Source organism: Manacus candei, unplaced genomic scaffold, assembly GCF_025592945.1.
Source record: "Manacus candei isolate 608988 ecotype Guabito, Panama unplaced genomic scaffold, ASM2559294v1 h1tg000049l, whole genome shotgun sequence".
In the NCBI taxonomy this organism is placed as follows: domain Eukaryota; kingdom Metazoa; phylum Chordata; class Aves; order Passeriformes; family Pipridae; genus Manacus; species Manacus candei.
In genome coordinates this window covers 3,216,046-3,236,250 of record NW_026138097.1, presented here as the reverse complement: position 1 = coordinate 3,236,250, position 20,205 = coordinate 3,216,046, and the positions used below count along the sequence as shown (strand labels likewise).

The window sequence follows — 20,205 nt, the reverse complement described above, 5'->3', positions numbered from 1 at the left end:
GTTGCTGAGCCATTTATCAATAGACGTATAAGTATTTACTTTTTCTACCACAAAAAAATTCATCAATCTATAGCAACTGCCATTTCTGGTAAGCATATATAAGAACTAAGAAAATAATAAAGTCCAATAGAAACCATTACTGCATCCTGGGCCAAATAATCCTTCAGAACAGCTTAGTTACATTATTACTTAATTTTGAAGTATCTGAGCCTATTTCCTTGCAAAAAATAACGAATAATGACATCCCAAAATTGCATGTTTTTCATTAAGAAATTTCAGTGAAGAACCTTTTCTTCAAATAAGTTAGATATTACAATTATTTATCATCTTTTGATTGTTTCAAGCACAGTTCATTTAGGAACAGAAGCAGGTTTCCTCACTTAACAGTCAAGGTTTACTTTTGTTTTATTTTTAAATAAAAGCATTTTGCAGTGCCTTACAGTAAAAGCTGCATCCTTTTAAAATGAAGGTGACCAATAAACAAAAGCATTTTGAATGACATCTCACATCAATGCACTCCTTTACTATTATAGTTCTGCTTTGGTCTAAGTGATGAGTACAGGGTTAGACTGTTCTCTCACATATAGTGCAATACACATATAGTATTTATATCACATATAGTTATTTAAAAGATGAATATCCAACAAAATCCTTTTCTGTGATAATGTCATTAAGGAGATGTCACTTTTGGTGGTGGATATCCATGAACAGTATTTCCAAGAAGACTCCTTAAATGCATCAGAGCAAAACAACACAAAGAACTTCACATGCTCAATATAATCTTCAATTCTTATGTCAAGAGGCCTCTTGATGGCTTTCCTACCTCCTTGTTTGTGAGTCATAGGGCTGTATACTTGCTGGGAGGTGACAAATGCAGGAAACATCTGGTTCATGAAAGAAAAACTGAAATACCGGTGAAAGAGATCACTTCAGCTTTAACATCACTTTAGTTTAAATAAAATCACATCTAGGTGACTGTAAAGTCCATGTTTGCAAAATGTATGGCTTTTCGAGAAGGTCTAGCAGAGGTGTAGCCGGATCTTGAAAAATGGAAGTCTCCCCCTTTCCTGCTCAGTGATGGTATCCTCCCATTTTTTCAGCTATTCACTGCTTCCAGCTTCTTCTGTGTTCATTCACAAAAAACAGTCACCTGGCGTTTCAGAAAAGTATCCTTATCTAAATGGTGTCTTGAATGAACATATGCAACAATTTTGATTCCAAAATGCCACGTCTTACTGGATCAACAGGATCTAGGACTTGCCAAAACAACACACAACCAGCTATATTTAAAGACAGTAGTACTAACATTAACTTTGTCCACCTGACCTCACCTGTGCCGTATCTTCTAAAAACAGAAACCACTAAGACTTAAATTGGACTTCCAAAGCGTTCCTTCAAAACCGTTAGATTCTTTGAAAATGCAAATCATTTATTATAAAAGCTCTTGGTTTTTAAAAACTATTTCTACTAAGAATATAATAAGAATCCCGAAAGAGAATGCTACATCCCAATTTTCCCATGAAATTGGCCTTTGAGGACCCCAGCACCACGCCTCCATGCCTCCAGCACCAAGGCTAATCCATCAGGGCTTTGTCACCATGACTGCCACACTAGCTCTGAAGCTTTTCTTACTTCCTTAGTTGAAAATATGACAGCACACCCAATGTGAAAATCCTTTTCTTACTAAGCTAAGTGAACAACATCTGGAAAGCAAATGGAAAGGGATTGTTAAACCGTCTCCCTCTCACCCAAACTGCACAAGAAAACAAGTCAGGGAAAGTCCTAACATATTTTTGTTTCTGCTCTATAATCTCTTTAGGTATTTTAATACTGATCTGAAACCATGCCTGCAGAGCAAGATGTGACCTTTTGAGTTTAAGCCCATGGGTAAAGTATACAAGCAGCTTTGTTCATGTAATACGCAGGTTTTCAACATACTACTCGAGTTCCAAAGTTCTCCACAAATTCCCATCATGTTTTTGCAACAATACAAAATTCATATACATAACAGTCATACAATTTCTCTTCATAAAAAAAGTAATTCTTGAATGCATCTTTCATTCATACATTTATAAAAATAAATCATACTTGAATTAATACTCATATCTTTTAAGTACAAGGATTATAACCAAATACAGTTCAACACACTTGGGTATATGACAAAGCAAATATCTTTAAACATTTTAGTTACTCTTTTTTTAAGTAGTATTGAGGGATCTTATGAGCAGCATCAGAAAGTAATGCTACAGATTATGATGCTATCATCACTCAATAGACACAAACTTCGTAGGGTTAAAAATCAGATCTAACCATTCACTACTGAAAGTCTCAGACTCTAGGACAGACTTTTTGCTACTTAAAAAAAAAAGGAAAAAGAAAAGAAGTTTTGCATTCACAAGTAATGCCAGATCCTAATTATGTAAGCATGCTTTGGAAAATGAACTTGAATGGATGTAACCCTGAGCAACTCAATTTAACTTTTAAGTTGGCTCTACTTTGAATAAGGAACTGGAGCTACAGAGGACCCTTCCACTGTAAATTACCTCACAATTCTGACACACGAGAAGCTTTCCCTACCACAGCAGAACTTTGATTTCCCTGAGAAGCCTTGAACTTCATGGCTGAACGCTTCGGTGCTGGCATGGTGGAAGGCTGAATTGTCATGCAGGCTCCTTCCTCGGCAGACTGTTTTGCACCTACAAGGGCTACACTGAAAATGAAGGCTTTTAAAAGGCCACTAGCAGGGTCTTTCTCATCAACACGAGCACATACTTCGTGAACCCTGAAAGTGTTTAATACCTTCATAAGCGCTGCCTTGATCACTCCTGTCAAAACCTGACAACGTTTGCCTGCATTTTTCAAAGATACTAGTGAGATCAAGACAGACAAACGAGAGGTGGAATAATCTCATGCACTTCAGTCCCCTAGGGAACAATCTGGGAGAAAGGGGGATGGGAGAAAAATGAAATAATAATAATAATAATAGAAAGAATTTCAACCCTTTAAATGAGGAGTGTTTCAACATTAAGGGAATTCTCTTGCTCTCACCAAAATTAATGACAGAAGGGTTTCTCTGCATTGCAGTGGAACAAAATAGGATCCTAATATGTAGATGGCTCTACCTACACTTTACTTTCTCTGAAATAAAATCATCCCATTTTACCATGACATGTGACAGCTGGAGCAGGTTTCTCTTGCCACATAACTGGACTTGAGGAGTCCTCAAGAAGAGGGCAGTTGAGCCAGGCAAATTTTCTTTATTCTGCCCACTGTTCTCCCCTCACACAGTTCCCATGTCCCTTCCTGGAGTCAGCTCTGTCCCTCCAGCACTAACAAAGGCTCAACCTGGAAAGAAGGCCAGGACCAAGCCTTTCACTAGAACTTCCTGCATAAAGGGAAGAACAGGAAGAATAGGACCTTTCTTATCCTTTCCCTTCCCAGCACAGACACCCTGAAACAAGAAAGTGGCCTCACCTTTTGCTGTCCAGTCTTGGTAGCCCAAGTCTTTACTATGTTATGGAACAGCAGTGATGTTAGCAACAGTAGGGATTGTACAAAAAGGTTACTTTTTGCAAATGACCCAGAGTTTGGCAATCCACTTTTACAGCCAGCTCTGCTGTCAGTTCAAGCCACAGGTCTTCTAGGGAAATAATGTAGTCCAAATCTGACCTGATTCCTTTGTGCTATCTTTTGTCCTTTCTTCCAACGGAGAATGGGCTTGAGAGCAGGTAGTTCCTTGTCCTCTTTTCCTCCTTCTATCACATGTTCCCAAAGGCTGTACGCAGCTTCAAATACAATTGGAGAGATGACGTCTTCGACTCTTTTCTGTACAAGAAACCAAATAGATATTTCACCAGTGCATATAAGTAAGCAGGTTTCCATCTACAACAATTATACATTCAATTAAACCAGACCACTTAATTAAACATGCAATTAAACCAGATTCAACACTGCAGACAGAAGGCAGGTTTCTCTAGTTCCTTTATTCTTCTCCAGGCCAAACAGGAATAAGCACATAGAACAAACAAGTCAAAAGATTTAAAAAAAATAAAATAGATTTTTAAAAAAATAGTCATTCTTTTGGGACTTACTCTTGAATCCACAGAAGCAGTGGCATACTTGGCACATTTATAAATCTAGTGGTTTTCAATAAAAGACATTTTCTTAAAAAATAAAATAAATTAGAAACCGATTCCAATAATTCTGCAGAAGCAAATCATCTTAATCTCTGGGGTTTCTAAATCCTAGACTTTGACTGAAGTCACCTCCAGTGAGCTCCACACATTAAAAGAACAAAAAAACCTCCATCTTCCTTTGTTGTTTTGCAATATCAGTGAAATGAACGGACAGGTGGAAATACCAATGTGGTTATAAAATAAGACTACAGACCTGGAGGGGCAAGAAAGGTCATCTTCCAGCACGGTTCTCAAAGCAAAATTCACAGCTCCCCCCACTTTCAGTTTGTAAAAGAAGAAAGTTTTCAGTTTCTTTATTATACCTATTATTCTTAGGCTTCATACCAGATGTATTAAATGGTGTCATATTATTTGGCTGATGGGAAAAAAGGATTGCCGTTTCTTGTTGCTGGAGCCCAAGCCACAAAACTCATACCATTTGTCATAACATGCATTGCTTAAATTCAGTTTGCTGTGCAAGGACAAAAGGCTCATTGTGCTCTGTTCAGTCCTGACTTTCAAAATCCAATTTACCAGAAAACAGAAGTGGCAAATGCTCTATCTTTTCATAGGCAGACATTCCTCTTAAATTTGAGTTACTTAAAAACATAGCATGTAATCAGTGCAGATGAAATTGAGGCAATAAATAAAGATCATAAGTAAGCACAACAAATCTCCAAATGGGCCAGCTCTCAACTTCACCTTGCATTGGCAATGGTCTTCTCTGAACACAGCCTGCCAAGCACTAGAAGCAATTGAGATGCAATGCCATTTAAATTGCATCTTCCAGATGGGTAGTAACTGGCTTTCAGACCACTCTGTTTGATCTGTTTCAAGGCAACCATTTGCTTTCTCCAATATGTTGAGGGGCCACAGATCTCTGAAGTCAGACAAAGATTAGTGGTTAACCAAATTCCCAAATCATCGGTTAGTTGGGTGAATAATAATAGAGACCAGGCTGGCTGATAGTTACTCTCCTGCATCTTGAAGCCTTCAGCCAGCCCTTAAACTCCCTACCCTAACACCAATTTCTGCCAGGGTCCTGAAGTTTAAACTGTGCATTGCTTGGAGTGGTTTGTGCTTTCTTGATAACAGACACCGATCAACAGCAGACATAGCAGCAGTGGTGATGGCTCAGTGACCTCTTCCAAGTCCCACAAAAAGGACCATGCATGCTTGGCAGCATTGTGAGTCCTTTCAGCAGAAGAGACACTTGTGCCTGCAGCCCCTTCCACAGTCCCATCCCCAGGGTAAGAACTGTACCATACTGAGACCACTAAATAACAACACTACAACTCACAGAAGTCGCTAGCTTTGCTTTCACAGAAGTGTATTAATTTAAGCAAGGATTGTATCAGTCTACAAGAAAACTATGTAAAGAGAGAAACAACTATAAAAGAGCATGCCATGTAGCAACAGTCAAATACAAATCATCACATAAATTGCCACCTAATCCAACTGTATGCAACCAACTATGTGAACACAATTAAAAATGTACAGAGTGGGTTAAATTAAAATTCACCTACAGTTTTTCTGGCTCTATTACTGCAGTATGGTAAGAATAAGTACTTAAGTACTTCTAAGTATTTTAATATGATCTTGCAGGGTTAAGTCCAATGCCCTTTAAAGTCAAAAAGTTCCTATTGACTTTGATGAATATTAGAGTATGCCTATTTTGTTTGCTGGTGTCTTTTTCCGCTTTGTTTTAGTGGTGAAATTGTGACTTCTCCCTCACCACAGCCCTGAGGAAATACATTTCACATAGCTGTGAGAAATATCTCTAATTAAAATTTCAGAGATGGCCAAATAAAGTGAAACAAAGAACGTATTAACAGCACACTGGGTACACCGAACTCGTGACCAGGTTTGAGCACACCCCAAATGGGAGGGATGAGCCTTTTTAAGACCCTTTGATTTACATAACCACTCCCTCGCTCCTCCCATGCCAAGCCTCCCTGTTTTCTTCCTTAAAAGGTCATATAGTCTTCTTCTTGCAGTCCATGTGTTGTTTTAATCAACCTATCAAGTTGTTTCCCTGCCTCCAGCCTCATGGTCCCTTGGCAGTGAGCCCAGACTGGTCTTACTGCCTTACATACTTTCCTGCCCACCTTCACACCCTAACTGTAAGTAACAGTAAGTAACTGTAAGCAACCCTGTAAGCAGAACAGTAAGCAGCAATAGGTAACTCTAAGCAGAACAGTAAGCAGCCCACCAGTCCTCGGCCACAAAATGGCTCCCCAACTCCACAAATAAAATGACCTCCAGGTATCTCAGCAGGGGGCAACCATGGAAACCCCTGCTTGTAATAAAAGTGTCTTATTCATTTCCTACATACCAGTTGTCCTTAATTAAGAATAAAACTATGAATGCTACCCAATTATTAATTTTGCCACATGTTCAGTTCCTTCTGCTCACAATCCTACAAAAATGAAGGCAACAGTCTGTGGGATATGTCCTGGAGACAAGACAGTTCTGCTTCACAGGTACACCACAGACTGTCTGGAATGCAAGCACATAAAGAGAACAATATTTGCCCAAACACAATCTGGAGAAATACTATTTTAGGTTGAAAACACAACCAGTTCCGTCCTCTTTCAGTCTACTCAAATGTATCTCTTCCAGTGGTTGAATCATACACTGATGACACAAGCCACAGATTGCTTTTAAGTATTCCTAATTTCTAGGAAGAAGTCCAAAGATGTAATGAGAATCAGGTTTGAGATAGACTAAAAAATCCTGCAAATCAAGAAAACTGTATGTAGTTTTTGTATCAGTTACATAGCCCTAATGAACTGGATGTGCCAAAGGATATATTTTTCCACAATGAGCTTTTACATGTAATCACCATTTTTCACCACAACGCACTATGCCGAGGAAGTGTTGCAGGTTAAAGACATCTCTTTAACCTACCAAAGAAAAAGCATCCCTGGAAAATCATAGCATATGGACAGCAGAGATTCATTAATGAAAAAAATATCTGAAGGACACTAAAACCAGAGTAATATCCAAGGAATTCAAACTATCAACAGAAACAACTATGCCATTAGGGTTCAGTCAGTAATAGCAATAAAAACCCAGTCTCTATAGACTGGATCTCACTAAACTGGTGCAAATTTTCACTGTGCCTGAATTAGAATTGGGGTCCTGAAGCTGGGAAGCTATCAGCAATCTTGTGCTCTTACAAGCAGTTTCTCTAGGGTGGTAGAGTTTTTTTCCTTCTCTTTCAGACCAGATTCCATTCTGGACATCAGAATTTTTTGCAATAAGGTGTCTGCGGAAATCAATACACTTCAGACCCAGTACATTACCCTCCTGCCAGTATCCTTTCCTGCAAGGGAAACAGCCCTAGCCAGCTGCATCCTTTTGCTGGGATCTTTTATCTTTTCCTGTGAGACACATTGCATGACATCACTCTGAGTTGAAGAAAAAGGTGTTTTGGTATGAATAAGCTAGGGTTTTATCAAGAGTATTTCAGGACGATCCCTCATTAGTACCTAGCAAAGACAAAGAACTCAGAGTCAAAAAAAGCACACTTTTAAGAGCATCTAAGAAAGTAATAAGGCATCTAGAAATGTTTCAAAAGACATCATGGTCCTGAAACCTTGCCCTAACAAATATGATAACAAAGGTTTGCTATCTCCTCTCATAGAATAATCACCTCAAAGAATTTTTTCATGTTGTGGTAGTAACTGTGCACAGCCACATATTTCTTTCTTTTTGTTTCTCTGACTTAGCAGAGGAGAAGCAAGCAAGAAAGCAAAGCCTCTGCCAGATTTATGACTGCATTTCTATTTGACTTTAGTACCAAAAAGTCCTGAAAATCTAAAAAGTAATTGCAGAGCAATGATCAAACGTCAGATCTGTGATCCTGAACATCGTTTCCAATTCCCTCTTCAAGATGGAATGTCATAACCGTAAAAAATAATTTTTGGCACTTTTCATTGGCACAGCCTAAGGCACTTCATGACAACACAACCATAGGTACGGAGTCCAGCATCCTAAAGGCAGACTGCCTTGGCGGACAGCCACTGCCTTCTCCAACCCTAACTTCATGCTACCAAGAGCCCACACACATCAGGAATTCAAGCAAATTTGGACGGAACAGGACAGAGTTTTTGTCAAGGGACAGGATTTATTCAACTCATGGTGCAAGTGGTTGCCAGACTGGATATCATTTCATCTTACTTTCAGCTCAGTGCCACAGTACACTCAGGGGACTGTACATGAGCCCAATAAATCATCCTATCTAATCCCCTTTCATCTACAAGGTGAAACTCTCCAGGAAAGGACTCTGGAGAGTGCAAAATTCTATTTTTAATTATGGCTAATGAGCTGAGAAATAAATTGAGATGTAAATAATCGTCACAATCTACAGCAAGAGTCTTGCAGGAATGAAGGATGAAATGTGGTCCTTTAAAGCAATGAATATGAATTTTTAACAGCATCAACTGAAGAAATATACATAATCCTCAGGGTGACTTCTACAGTTGCTCCTTGCTTTTGTTCTTGTTCATGTCATCCTGGAGTTTCTCTTCTCTTTCTCTGTGGGAAAGTTCTCTGCTCTGTTGGGCCTTTTTTCTACTCACTCTGACCTGATCTGAGGACAACAACCCATGCACAGATTCCAGAGCTTTTACTGAATTCAGAACAGCTTTTCAGTACTTCCGAGAATCAAGCTCTGTTTAGTCAAATGACTAAGAATGAATTCCAGGACCTGGCTTTTAAAACACTCAACTTGAAACTTTTAGTCCCAATGTATTTATTTCATGTGCTAAATAACAAGCACTAATAATAGACTACAGGAATTTTTACAGTCTTAAAATACACAGAATACATTTGACAATTCCAATTTAATTGATAACATAATAATGCTGTAAAATGTATAAAAGACATTGTGCTAATGCTTATCCAGCTTGCCATTTTAATCAGCTCACAAGTCACTACCATATAAGTCCTCATAAATAGTTCCTCGATCAGTGATCTCAAATAACTCAAATGTCCACCAGCCTTCAGAAACAAAGGCCACTACTGCCACAATTTATCAAATCAAATATCTGCTGTATACATTATAGCTTATGAATCAATAAGATGACAGTGCTTGACTTTAAAATGAACTGTCTTCTATTATTTCAGTCTCCCTTTCTAAACTGAGTCATTCAGGATGAAAGGCTTAAGTGCCATGCAATTCAGTAAGAACATTAATTAGACAAATTTGCTTTAAACTGAAAGTTTTTTAAACTGAAATTTATTTCAGATGAATGAATGTGTACATGACATTCTAGTACCTGAAAATGAATATGGTGGAACTTAACTTCCTCACTCTGCTCCTTGTTGAGCACTTATTGAGTCCAAGTTTAGATCCACTGGTGTCAATTTCCAGTGCAAGTTAATATTTTCAACCTTCTTTGATACAGATAGTCTAGGACTTGTAATAATTTATTTCAGACTGGCATAATTTTAGCATTGTTGTTTCCCCACTGTGCAGGCATACAAAACATGGTCATGCGAAAATCATCTAGAAAAGATCTAGTTTCCATTCCACACACAAGCTGGGGATTTTTAAATACATATATTTTTCAATTTATTTTTTTAAATGTTACTGTAGTTAAAGGGGGAAAAAAACCAACTGCAAACTCTTTTCCAGAGAAGAGGCAGAAGTAAAAGTTTACTTGATTAGTAAACGCTTATTTACAAAATTACTGGTGAATTTTTTGTCAAATTAATAGTATATGAAGGCAATCAGAGGCCTGATGTTTCAATAATACATGCTTCTGTTTTGTTTTAAGATATTGTGCTAGCTACAATTCAACAAATAGGTGAATAGTCTTTGCTGCTAAATTTCAACTATTACAAGACTTCTGAAGAATCTCAAAGTTTAGAACAGGGTGTCATATGCCCAAGTGTTATTTAAGGGTAGCATTTAAAAGAATGGGAATGCTTTCTTTATTCTCTTCCTAAATGCTTCACACCAGCACACAACTGTTTCCACTAGTTCAGCAACCCCTCTCCGCACACACAGAGATAACTGGAAAGATGTTCTGGGAAAGAAAAAAAGCAAATCCTGGGGAAATCTGGTGTCAAATAAATAACAGGTGCCCAGGAGCCTGCGTGCACTGAGAGAACACCCTGAGACTCCAAGGAAAGAGCTGAAAGTCCAAACCTAATCTGAGTACAATCTCACTGTGAGTCTAAGTGTTCACTGTTCCCATGTATCTGGATTCCCGCTATCAGTTGGTGAGTGATAAAGGTATTACTGATGTTGACATCGTAGAGATTGCAATCAGTAGTGTAAATATTCCATGTCAAAGGTTACAAAGGCTTAACAGTAATATATTAGGGTATATATTTCATAGTAATCAGTAAGAAAAGTTACTACACGCCACCCAAATTAGATATTACGTATTAGTGAGCTCAGATCTTAATTTTCCAGCTTAGACATAAAACATATAATGACAATACAGATTCACATCATATTTATACATTTGAATGTTGGGTCTTTCATTGGACCTAAAGTTTTCAGTTATGCTTTTATCACTCATGCCCTTTCTCTCTTTACAGTTCATTTTCAGTCATTCATTTGGGTTCTTTAGATGAAAAATACAGACAATTCCTCAACTATCTAAAGTCATGCTACTCCCCTCTGAAGAAAACAACTCTCCTGGGTTGAGATGCCCAGCTTTTTCCTGGTACCAGGCAAGGCACAACCAATCTCTGTAACATATGATGAGACATCTGCAATATCGGCAATATAGAAACACAAACCATTAGAAAGCCCAGGAGCTGATGAGTATTTATGAAATTAAGACCTGAACTTAAGTGATTGAAGAGAACCCAAGAAGGAAGAATAGGGGTAAAAATTCAAGCTTCTATTTTATTATCTTTCTGAAAATATAATCTATTTCAACAGGGAATTATATACAGAGTAGAGATAATTAAATCCAGACTCTTCCTGCACATATGTAACCCTATCACATACTTGTTTTTTCCACTGGAGTTTAAGACCCTTGGCTCCTGAGTCATCATATATGATAACAGGTCTGCTAAAAGTTCAACATATCTGTGGACCTGGGGGAGTGGAAATTAACTTCATGGTTAATTTCAGCATTCATATAGTGTACTTGCCGGTTCACTCTCTTGCTTTTTTCCTATACACAACTAGATAAAAACAGCTGTGTGTATATGTCATCCACAAACTTCCAGTGCAAAATCTCACACGTAAGCTGTCCTCAGAGCCAAGGACTGAGATGAGGACTGACTCTCCCAACCCCTTCCTGAAGCCACAGCCCACAGGGGCGGTCAGGAGCCCTTTTTGCTAGTCCTATACCCCTTTTGCTGTGTGTGGCAGGTCAGACTGGAGGCACAATGTAGCTCCACATCTGATGATTCCTGATGACACCTGATGACTGCTGTTCGAGTGACGCTTAATGGCACTGTGCCCCTCAGTCTTTGCCTGAGCTCTATCTGCTTCTACACAGCCATAAGTAAACCTCTGAGCTACCCTGTAGAAGAAGCAGCCATCCTTCCTTCATCCCCCTGCTCCAGATAGACTTTCTTCTTCCCCTTGAAAAAAAATATGGCAGAAGCACTTTTATGAGCACATTTCAAGAGACAACAGCAAGTAATCAAAAGGCTTCTCCCAAAATCTCTACAGAGGACAAAGGAGAAGGACACTGACCATTTCCCACTGACCATCCCATTAAATGCCTGCTCCCTTTTGGAAATGCCTGTCACTTCTAAGGGAAAGTAACCACCCAACGCAGGTTTATATGAATTGAGACAGTATCCCAAATCTCTTCATGAATATGGATCTGTAGTGGTTTAAAAGTGCTATTCCCCAATTTAGTGTTCCCACTGAATCACTCCAAACCATGCTTACTACCCACTTCCCCTCCTTCTACCCCCTGCAGCAGGCTGAAGAGGAGAATTGGAGGCACAAAAGGTAGAGATCACAGGTTGAGGTAAGAACAATTTACTGGAAACAGCAATGAAATAAGACAATGAACAGTAACAGCAACAATACTAATGTCAAAGTGTACAAGAAAGAGGAGGATGATTCACATGCTCACCACGCAGAAAACGCATGACAAGATCCAACTGCTCCCTCTGCCACACTGCATAACCCAAAAAAGGTACCCCTTTCTCCATCCCCAGAAAATGACATGAGGTGGTACAGTAACCTCCAGGTCCTAGCCATGCCCACTCCTGGCTACTGCCAAAATTAAACCTTTCCTGTCTAGAGCTAGGACATTATCCACTGCTACTATTTACATCATGGCCAGATCTTACACCTTCCAAACGTCCAAATAAATAAATTAATAAATACACACACATACACACACACACACACACACACACACACACACACACACACAGAGCTATCATTTCCATAGTCAAGGACCATCCTTCCAAGATGTCTGTTAAGTTCATTTAGTCCATAACTGTAGGTTCTATCTGTTTAGATGTCTTCCAGGGCAAGAGGGCTGATGAGCTGTTAGCTGGTTGCAAGCTGCATCAGCAGCTCACAACTGGTGTATCTGGAGCAGGCCATACTCATTGTCTATGGTAGTTATGGCATACAGTGGCAGTGTCATTCAGCAACCAATAACATACAATTCAACATTACAGTGTTCTCACCCAAAAATCAAATCCCCTTGAGGTACACATGGTGTTTCCCTAACCTACCAAGTGCACCCAAGTCCTTGAGCAAAAACAATCTCACAGATGAGTTTGCCTTTGCTTGAGGTGGCACTAATCCAAACTGTCTTCCCTAACATAAATTTCTCATTTGCACCATGGGGACTTTATCCTCTTGTACCGTATGTGGAGGTTTTGATTGGACAGGGCCAGCTTGGTTATTGGAGACTCTAGTGTTAACTAACCAGGTGGGCTCTGCTAAATGTAGATCCCAATGCTTGAAGGTCCCACTACCCATTGCTTTCAATGTGTATTTTAACAGTCCATTGTACTATTCAATTTTCCCAAAGGTTGGTACATGATAGGGAATATGACATACCCACTCAATAACTACTCTCTGGCCCAAGTGCCTATGAGGCTACTTTTGAAATTAGTCCCATTGTCTGACTCAATCCTTTCTGGGGTGCCATGTTGCCAAAGGACTTGCTTTTCAAGGCCCAAGATGGTGTTCTGGGCAGTGGCATGAGGCACAGGCTATATCTCCAGCCTCCAGTGGTTGTTGCCACCACTGTAAGCACATAGCACTTGCCCTGGTGGGTTTGCAGGAGCGTGATGTAATAAATCTGCCAGGCCTCCCCATATTTATATTTCGACCATCATCCACCATACCACAGAGCCTTTACCCACTTGGCCTGCTTCATTGCATTGCATGTTTCAGTTATGGATAACCTGGGAGATAGTGTCCATGGTTAAGTCCACCCCTTGATCACAAGCCCACCTGTATGTTGCATCTCTTCCCTGATGACCTGAGGCGTCATGGGCCCACCAGGACAGAAATAATTCACCTCTATATTGCCAATCCAGATCCACCTGAAGCTCTTCAATCTTGGCAGCTCAATCCACTTGTCCTGTTTTGCAATATTCTTCAGTGGTCTGACTCTTGAGTACATGTGCATCTACATGGTGTACTTTGCCAGCCAACTTCTCTACCTGGGCAGTGATATCTTGCCACAATTCAGCAGCCCAGATGGGGCTACCTCTGTGTTGCCAATTGGTCTTTTTCTACAGGTCCAACCACCCCCACAGAGCATCTGCTACCACCCATGAGTCAGTGTAGAGGTAGAGCATTGGTCATTTCTCTTGTTCAGCGATATCTAAAGCCAGCTGGACGGCTTTCAGCTCTGCAAACTGACTTGATCCTCCTTGTCTCTCAGTGGCTTCTGTGACTTGTCACATAGGCCTTCATACAGCCACTTTCCATTTTCGATGTAGCCCTACAATACAGGAAGAACTGTCAGTAAAGAGAGTGCATTATTTTTCATTTTCAGGTAGCTGATTATATCACATGTCACCTTCTCCTTTGATGATGATAGTGTGAAATTTTTGTCTTCAGGTCAGTTCATGATGACTTCCAAGATCTCAGGGTGACTGGGGTTTCCTAGTCAAGCTTGCTCTGTGATCAGCCTGACCAACTTTCTCCACATGGCATCAGTGGCATGATGTGTGGAAGGGACTTTTCCTTTGAACATCCAGCCCAGTACTGGCAGTCAGGGTGCCAGGAGAGCTGTGCTTCAGTGCCAATCCCTTCTGAAGCAGCTTGAACCCCTTCATAAACTGCCAGTATCTCTTTTTCAGTTGGGGTGTATCAGGTCTTGGATCCTTTGTATCCCCAACTCCAGAACTCCAGGGGTCATCATCGAGTCTCCCTGACTATTTTTTGCCAAAGATTCCAGAACAGACCATTCTCCCTGGCTGCAGTGTAGAGCACATTTTTCAGATTTTGTCCTGTCCTGACTGGTCCAAGGGCTACTGCATGAACAATCTTCTGTTTAATTTGTTCAAAAGCTTGTCGTTCTTCAGGACCCTACTTAAAATCATTCTTCTTCTGTGTCACATGATAGAGAAGGCTTACAGTCTCACTGTAATCTGGAATATGCATCATCCAAAAACCCACAGCACCTAGGAAGGTCTGTGTTTCCTTCTTGCTGGTTGGTGGGAACATAGCTGCTCTTTTGTTGACCACGTCCATTGGAATCTGACAACATCCATCTTGCCATTTTATTCCTAAAAACTGAATTTCCTGGGCAGGTCCCTTGACCTCACTTTGCTTTATGGTAAAACCAGTCTTCAGGAGGATTTGGATTATCTTCTTCCTCAAAAACTTCCTCTGCTGTGTTGCCCCACATAATGATGTCATTACTGTACTGGAAGTGTTCTGGAGCCTCACCCTTTTCCAGCGCAGTCTGGATCAGTCCATGGCAAATACTGGGGCTGTGTTTCCACCCCTGGGACAGTCAGTCCAGAGGTACTGGACGCCTCTCTAGGTGAAAGCAAACTCTGGCCTACACTCTATGGCCAAAGGAATGGAGAAAAGGCATTAGCAATGTCAATGGTGGCACCACTTTGCTGCCTTAGACTTCAGTTCATACTGAAGTTCCAGCATGTACAGCACAGCAGCACTCAGTGGTGGCATGACTTCGTTCAGGCCAAAGAGTCCACTGTCAGTCTCAGTTCTCCATTGGGCTTATGCACTGGTCATATAGGATTGTTAAAGGATGAGCGAGTCTTGCTGACTACTCCTTGGCTCTCCAGTTCACAAATTATCTCATGGATGGGATTCACGGGGTCCCGGTTGGTGTGGTATTGTTGATGGTACACTGTTGTGGTCACAATCAGTACCTGTTGTTCTTCCATTCTCAGCAGTCTCACAGCAGAAGGGTGCTCTAAGAGACCAGGCAAGGCATTCAGCTGTCTAATTTCCTCTGTCTCCACAGCAGCTAACCCAAAAGCTTGACAATGCCTGTTTGGGTCTTTGAAATACACTCTCCTGATGTAATCTACACCAAGGATGCACTCTGGGCCAGTCTTAATGGGGTGTTTTTGCCATTTGTTCCCAGTCAGGCTCACTTCAGCTTCCAGTACAGGCAGCTGTTGGGATCCCCTTGTCTCCCCAGTTAAAGCCTCTTGTGGGTCTGATGTGCCAGGCCATCAGATTCACACAGTCCAGTAGATCCGACAGTCCCTTTCCTCTACCTGGCTGGAGGCAGGGTCCCTCTAATTCTGGTCATGGTACTTGTTGCACAGTTCTTGTAAATATGAACTGGAAGTCCCTTCAAGAGGATCGAAAGTAACATCAGCCCTTCTAAGTCTGAGGACTTGCCCCCTGGAAACTGGAATGGCATTTATCCTTGTAGAATTTCCTGTGGTGGTTGTTCTTCCTCTCAACTCACGTACCCATGCTGCTAGGGCAGAGGTGGGTTTTCCATCCCACTTCCTCATGTCCTGTCCATGGTCATGCAGGTAAAACCATAGGTTATCTCATGGTGTGTACCCTCTCTCTCAAGCAGGGGTGCTGCTTGCTCCCAATAGCAAAGACTCTGGTCTGTACTATCAGAGCATGGGACACATCTATAAACTGCTGGTAGTCCTCTTTAAACTGCTGTAGGTCCTTGGACAGTCTTTCCAGAGACAAGACATGAGTGCGTAGGTTAGAGGTAGTTTCTTCATATAGCCAGAGTTTGGTAACCAAATTATCCACGCTTTGTTCCCCTTCTTTCCATGATATCACTGCCAATGAGTTGGCACACAGTAATGGCATGTTCCATACAAACTTCTACCACATGGTTTGTGTACACTGGACTTCATCTTGATCTACAGGGGACTGCTTGTCATTTGAATCCCTTTAAACTACCTCCAGCAAATCTAATTTTCTCAGGTACTGGACACCTTGCTCCATGGCATTCCACCTGCTTGGGGAAACTACTACATCCTTGAAAAGATACCTTTCCTTCACGCTTGACAGGAGTCACCTGCAGAAGCTGAGAGGCTCTCAGCCTCTGCAGGTGACTCCTGTCAGGCCCTCTTGTCAATGATCCCATCCCAGGACAGGAATCCCAGTTGCTTGGCTTCACTGCCATCTAGTTTCACATCATATCCAGCAGGTCACTTTATTATCAGTAATCACCCCATCAATGGGCTGGATGAGATCCTGCTACATTCCCTAGAATTGCAGTGGATTGATTTGAGCATTTGTCTGTACCAACTGGCAGATGCCTGGATGACACTTTAGTTCTAACCTTGGTAGCTCCAATGGTCCAGGTGGCTGAAGCACTGTTAGACTACTCAAGGAAGAAGACAGAAAGCCTAGATCGCTATGAAACATCACAATAGCAGCGGAAAAAAATATTTTGATAGATACTTCATTTTAAGGTGTCCTGAAGTGAAGGCCTAACAATATGCTGTTATGAGCCTTTAAATGCCATTGTGACAAAAGCATTTCATCAATACAGCTTTATAAGAAATTCATGTAGAGAACAAGAAAATATTCTAGTTAAGCCCAGTATCCTGTAAAAAAACAGCACAGAAAAAAAAAAGTAGCATTGTGTCAGGATTGAAAGTAAGCAGAATCATCCTCAGTAGAAGAGAATAGCTAGAGACGAAAGAAGGTTATCATCAGCATTTTTACTGACAGTTAATTCAGTAAAGGTGGTCCTTGGAACTCCTGCAAAGAAAACAACTCACTGTTCAGCCAGCCTGCCTACCTTCATGTATGCATCTGAGAGAGAGAGGCTAAATGCATGAAAAGAATGATGTCCATACACTTTAATTTGCCTACTATTGAGATGAGAACAGTTTACTTACAAAATCTGGAGGTATTCACACAGAAAAATATAAATCCTTCTTTTGGTAGCAGGAGAATAGATAGCACACAATGGGAGCCTGGGAGGAGTGTTGCTGTGATGGTTTGACACTGGCTGGATGACAGGTGCCTACCAAAGCCACTCTATCACTCCCCTCCTCAACTGGACAGGGGAGACAAAGTATAGGTCTATGAGTTGAGATAATGACAAGGAGAAATCACTCATCGATTATCATCATAGGAAAAACAGACTCGACTTGGGGAAATTAATTGAATTTATTACCAATCAAAATCAGAGCAAGATACTGAGAAGTGAAACAAATCTTAAAAACAGCTTCCCCCCAACCCTCCCTCCTTCCCAGGCTCTACCTCCTCCTCCTGGAGAGGCACAGGGAGATGGGGAATACGGGTTACAGGCAGTTCATCACATGTTGTTTCTTCTGCTGCTCAGAAAGAGGAGTCCTACCCCTGCTCAAGCATGGGGTTCCTCCCATGAACTTCTTCAACGTGAGTCCTTCCTGCAGGCTACAGTTCTTCCTGAACTGCTCCAGGGTGGGTCCCTTCCATGGGGAGCAGCCCTTCAAGAATAGGCTGTTCCAGTGTGGGTCCCACATTGGGTCACAAGTCCTACAAGCAAACCTGCTTCTCTCTCCATGGGTCCACAGGTCCCTGCAAGGAGCCTGCTCCAGCATGGGCTTCCCACAGGGTCACAACCTTCTTTCAGGCACCCACCTGCTCCAGCATGGGTTTATTCCATGGGCTGCAGGTGGATCTCTGTCCTCCCGTGGTCCTCCATGGGCTGCATGGGAACAGCCTGCCTCACCATGGTCTTTACCATGGGCTGCAGGGGAATCTCAGCTCTGGCACTTGGAGCACCTCCTGCCCCTCCTTCTTCACTGACCTTGGTGTCTACTTAGTTGTTCCTCTCATGTTTTCTCACCCCCCTCTGAGTGCAGTTACATCTGTGCAATAACTTACTTTCCCCTTATTAAATACATTAACACAGAGGCATTACTAGCCTAGTTGACTGGCCCAGCCTTGGCCAGCAGCGGGTCCATCTTGGAGCCAGCTGGCATTGGCTCTGTCAGACAATAGGGGAAGCTCCTAGCAGCTTCTCACAGAAGCTACCCCCGTAGTCCCCCTGCTACCAAAACCACGCAAATCTAATACAGTTGTAATAATCTGACCCAAGTCTACTCTTGCACTATTAAATGGAAGAGGTAGTATTTATTAGTCTTAATCATCTTGAAAGGAGGATTTAAAATCAATATAGGTAAAAGGAAAAAGTGTTATGATTGCCTACTTTGTCACATGAATTTAAAAATGTGAAAAGAACTCCTCTGTGATGTCTACTTTTATGTTTAATATCAATTCATGTTTCACATGCTAGGTATCTACTAGAAGCCTTCTGAAACCAGGACCCACAGTTTGAGTTTTTTACTCGTCTGTGCTACGGCTTCTGTACACTCATGAGTTGTGCTAGCTGAAGAGCTTGAGGAAACCATATTGTTCTGGAAACAATGAAATCTCTAAGGATGACAAACTCCCATTCACTAATGGGAATTAGTGAATTCCTAACTAATAGGAATTAATATTATTAATCAAGTACTGTTGAGGAGAACAGGTAAAGGAAACTTATCCATTACATAGCACAAGCATTATGGATGGTGCCAAGGACATTTTCTTAGCCCCTAGTTCTCCGATCCTGCACATACCTACATATCAGTATGCTGACAATCACCTCAGCAACACCCTGTTTCCATATCATCTCCTTCCCCACCACTTCTCTTCTCCCATTCTCTGATCATCCAGACACCATTTTGCTAACACCCTCCTCTCTTCAGACTCTTCTTACAACTAACATGAAACCAAAAGGAAAAAGAGGAAGGAATCGGAACATATTTCAGAAACCTCACCATTTATTTTGGCAACAGTAAGGCTTTTCCCATTGTTTCACTGATCATTCAATGGAGAGGCAAGAGTCTCTTGCTCAGAAGCCACACCAGCGGATACAGCTGCCCAGTTCTCGGATGGCTGGGCTGGAGGATATTGTACAATGACAAAGGACAATTGTTTACACCCACAGATGGGAGCAGGATGAACAAATGTTTCTCAGGGGAACCAAGGAAAACCAAAACTTTCCCTTCAAGTTCCATTGGTTTAAAAACAAACAAGGCAAATGTTTCCACAAATAAGTGCAAACCATACAGTTCCCCAGATCAAAGTTGAGAGCTCTGCTCTGAAGCTGGAGGTACATTCATGGGGAATGGGAAAAAAAATGGTATTTTACAATGGCAATACTGTAATACGGTTTTAATTAACACATTCTCCTTTGATTACTTTTGATTATTTTTACATTATCCATTGAGTCAAGAGTGTTTATCTTAGTAGCGTTTTCTCAAATCCCATCTATCAATTCCACAACATGTAAAATTTTGGTGACAACACTCATTGGCGGCCTATGGGACTCCTCTAGGTGATATGCAATGACTCTAAATGGATAACCAGAATATGCTGTGATCAGGGGCAAGGGAAGAGAATCCAGCAAAACTGGGAAAGGACAGAGTTAACTCCTAGCATCTGCAGGCCCTGACAGCTAAATACACACAAATCATTGGAGAGAGGTCAAAAGAGATTATAACCAGTGGGAGTAATAAGAAGAAACTATCAGAAGGGAGGGGAGGGGAGGGGGAGAGAGAGGGGAACAGGGTGTTGGGGATTGGTTTTTTTTAATTAGTATTCTGGTTTTAGGAAGAT

At 41.2% G+C, this 20,205-nt stretch overlaps 1 protein-coding gene across 3 annotated transcripts in view; it reads right to left on the bottom strand.

The window, feature by feature from the left end:
* ITGA9 (integrin subunit alpha 9) overlaps positions 1-20,205 on the bottom strand; it is a 223,113-nt gene that overhangs the window by 111,796 nt on the left and 91,112 nt on the right. For all 3 annotated transcript variants that reach the window (XM_051798702.1, XM_051798703.1, XM_051798704.1), the window contains one exon: positions 3,670-3,825. In XM_051798702.1, the coding sequence (XP_051654662.1) occupies positions 3,670-3,825 (156 nt within the window). The remainder of the gene's footprint in view (positions 1-3,669; positions 3,826-20,205) is intronic.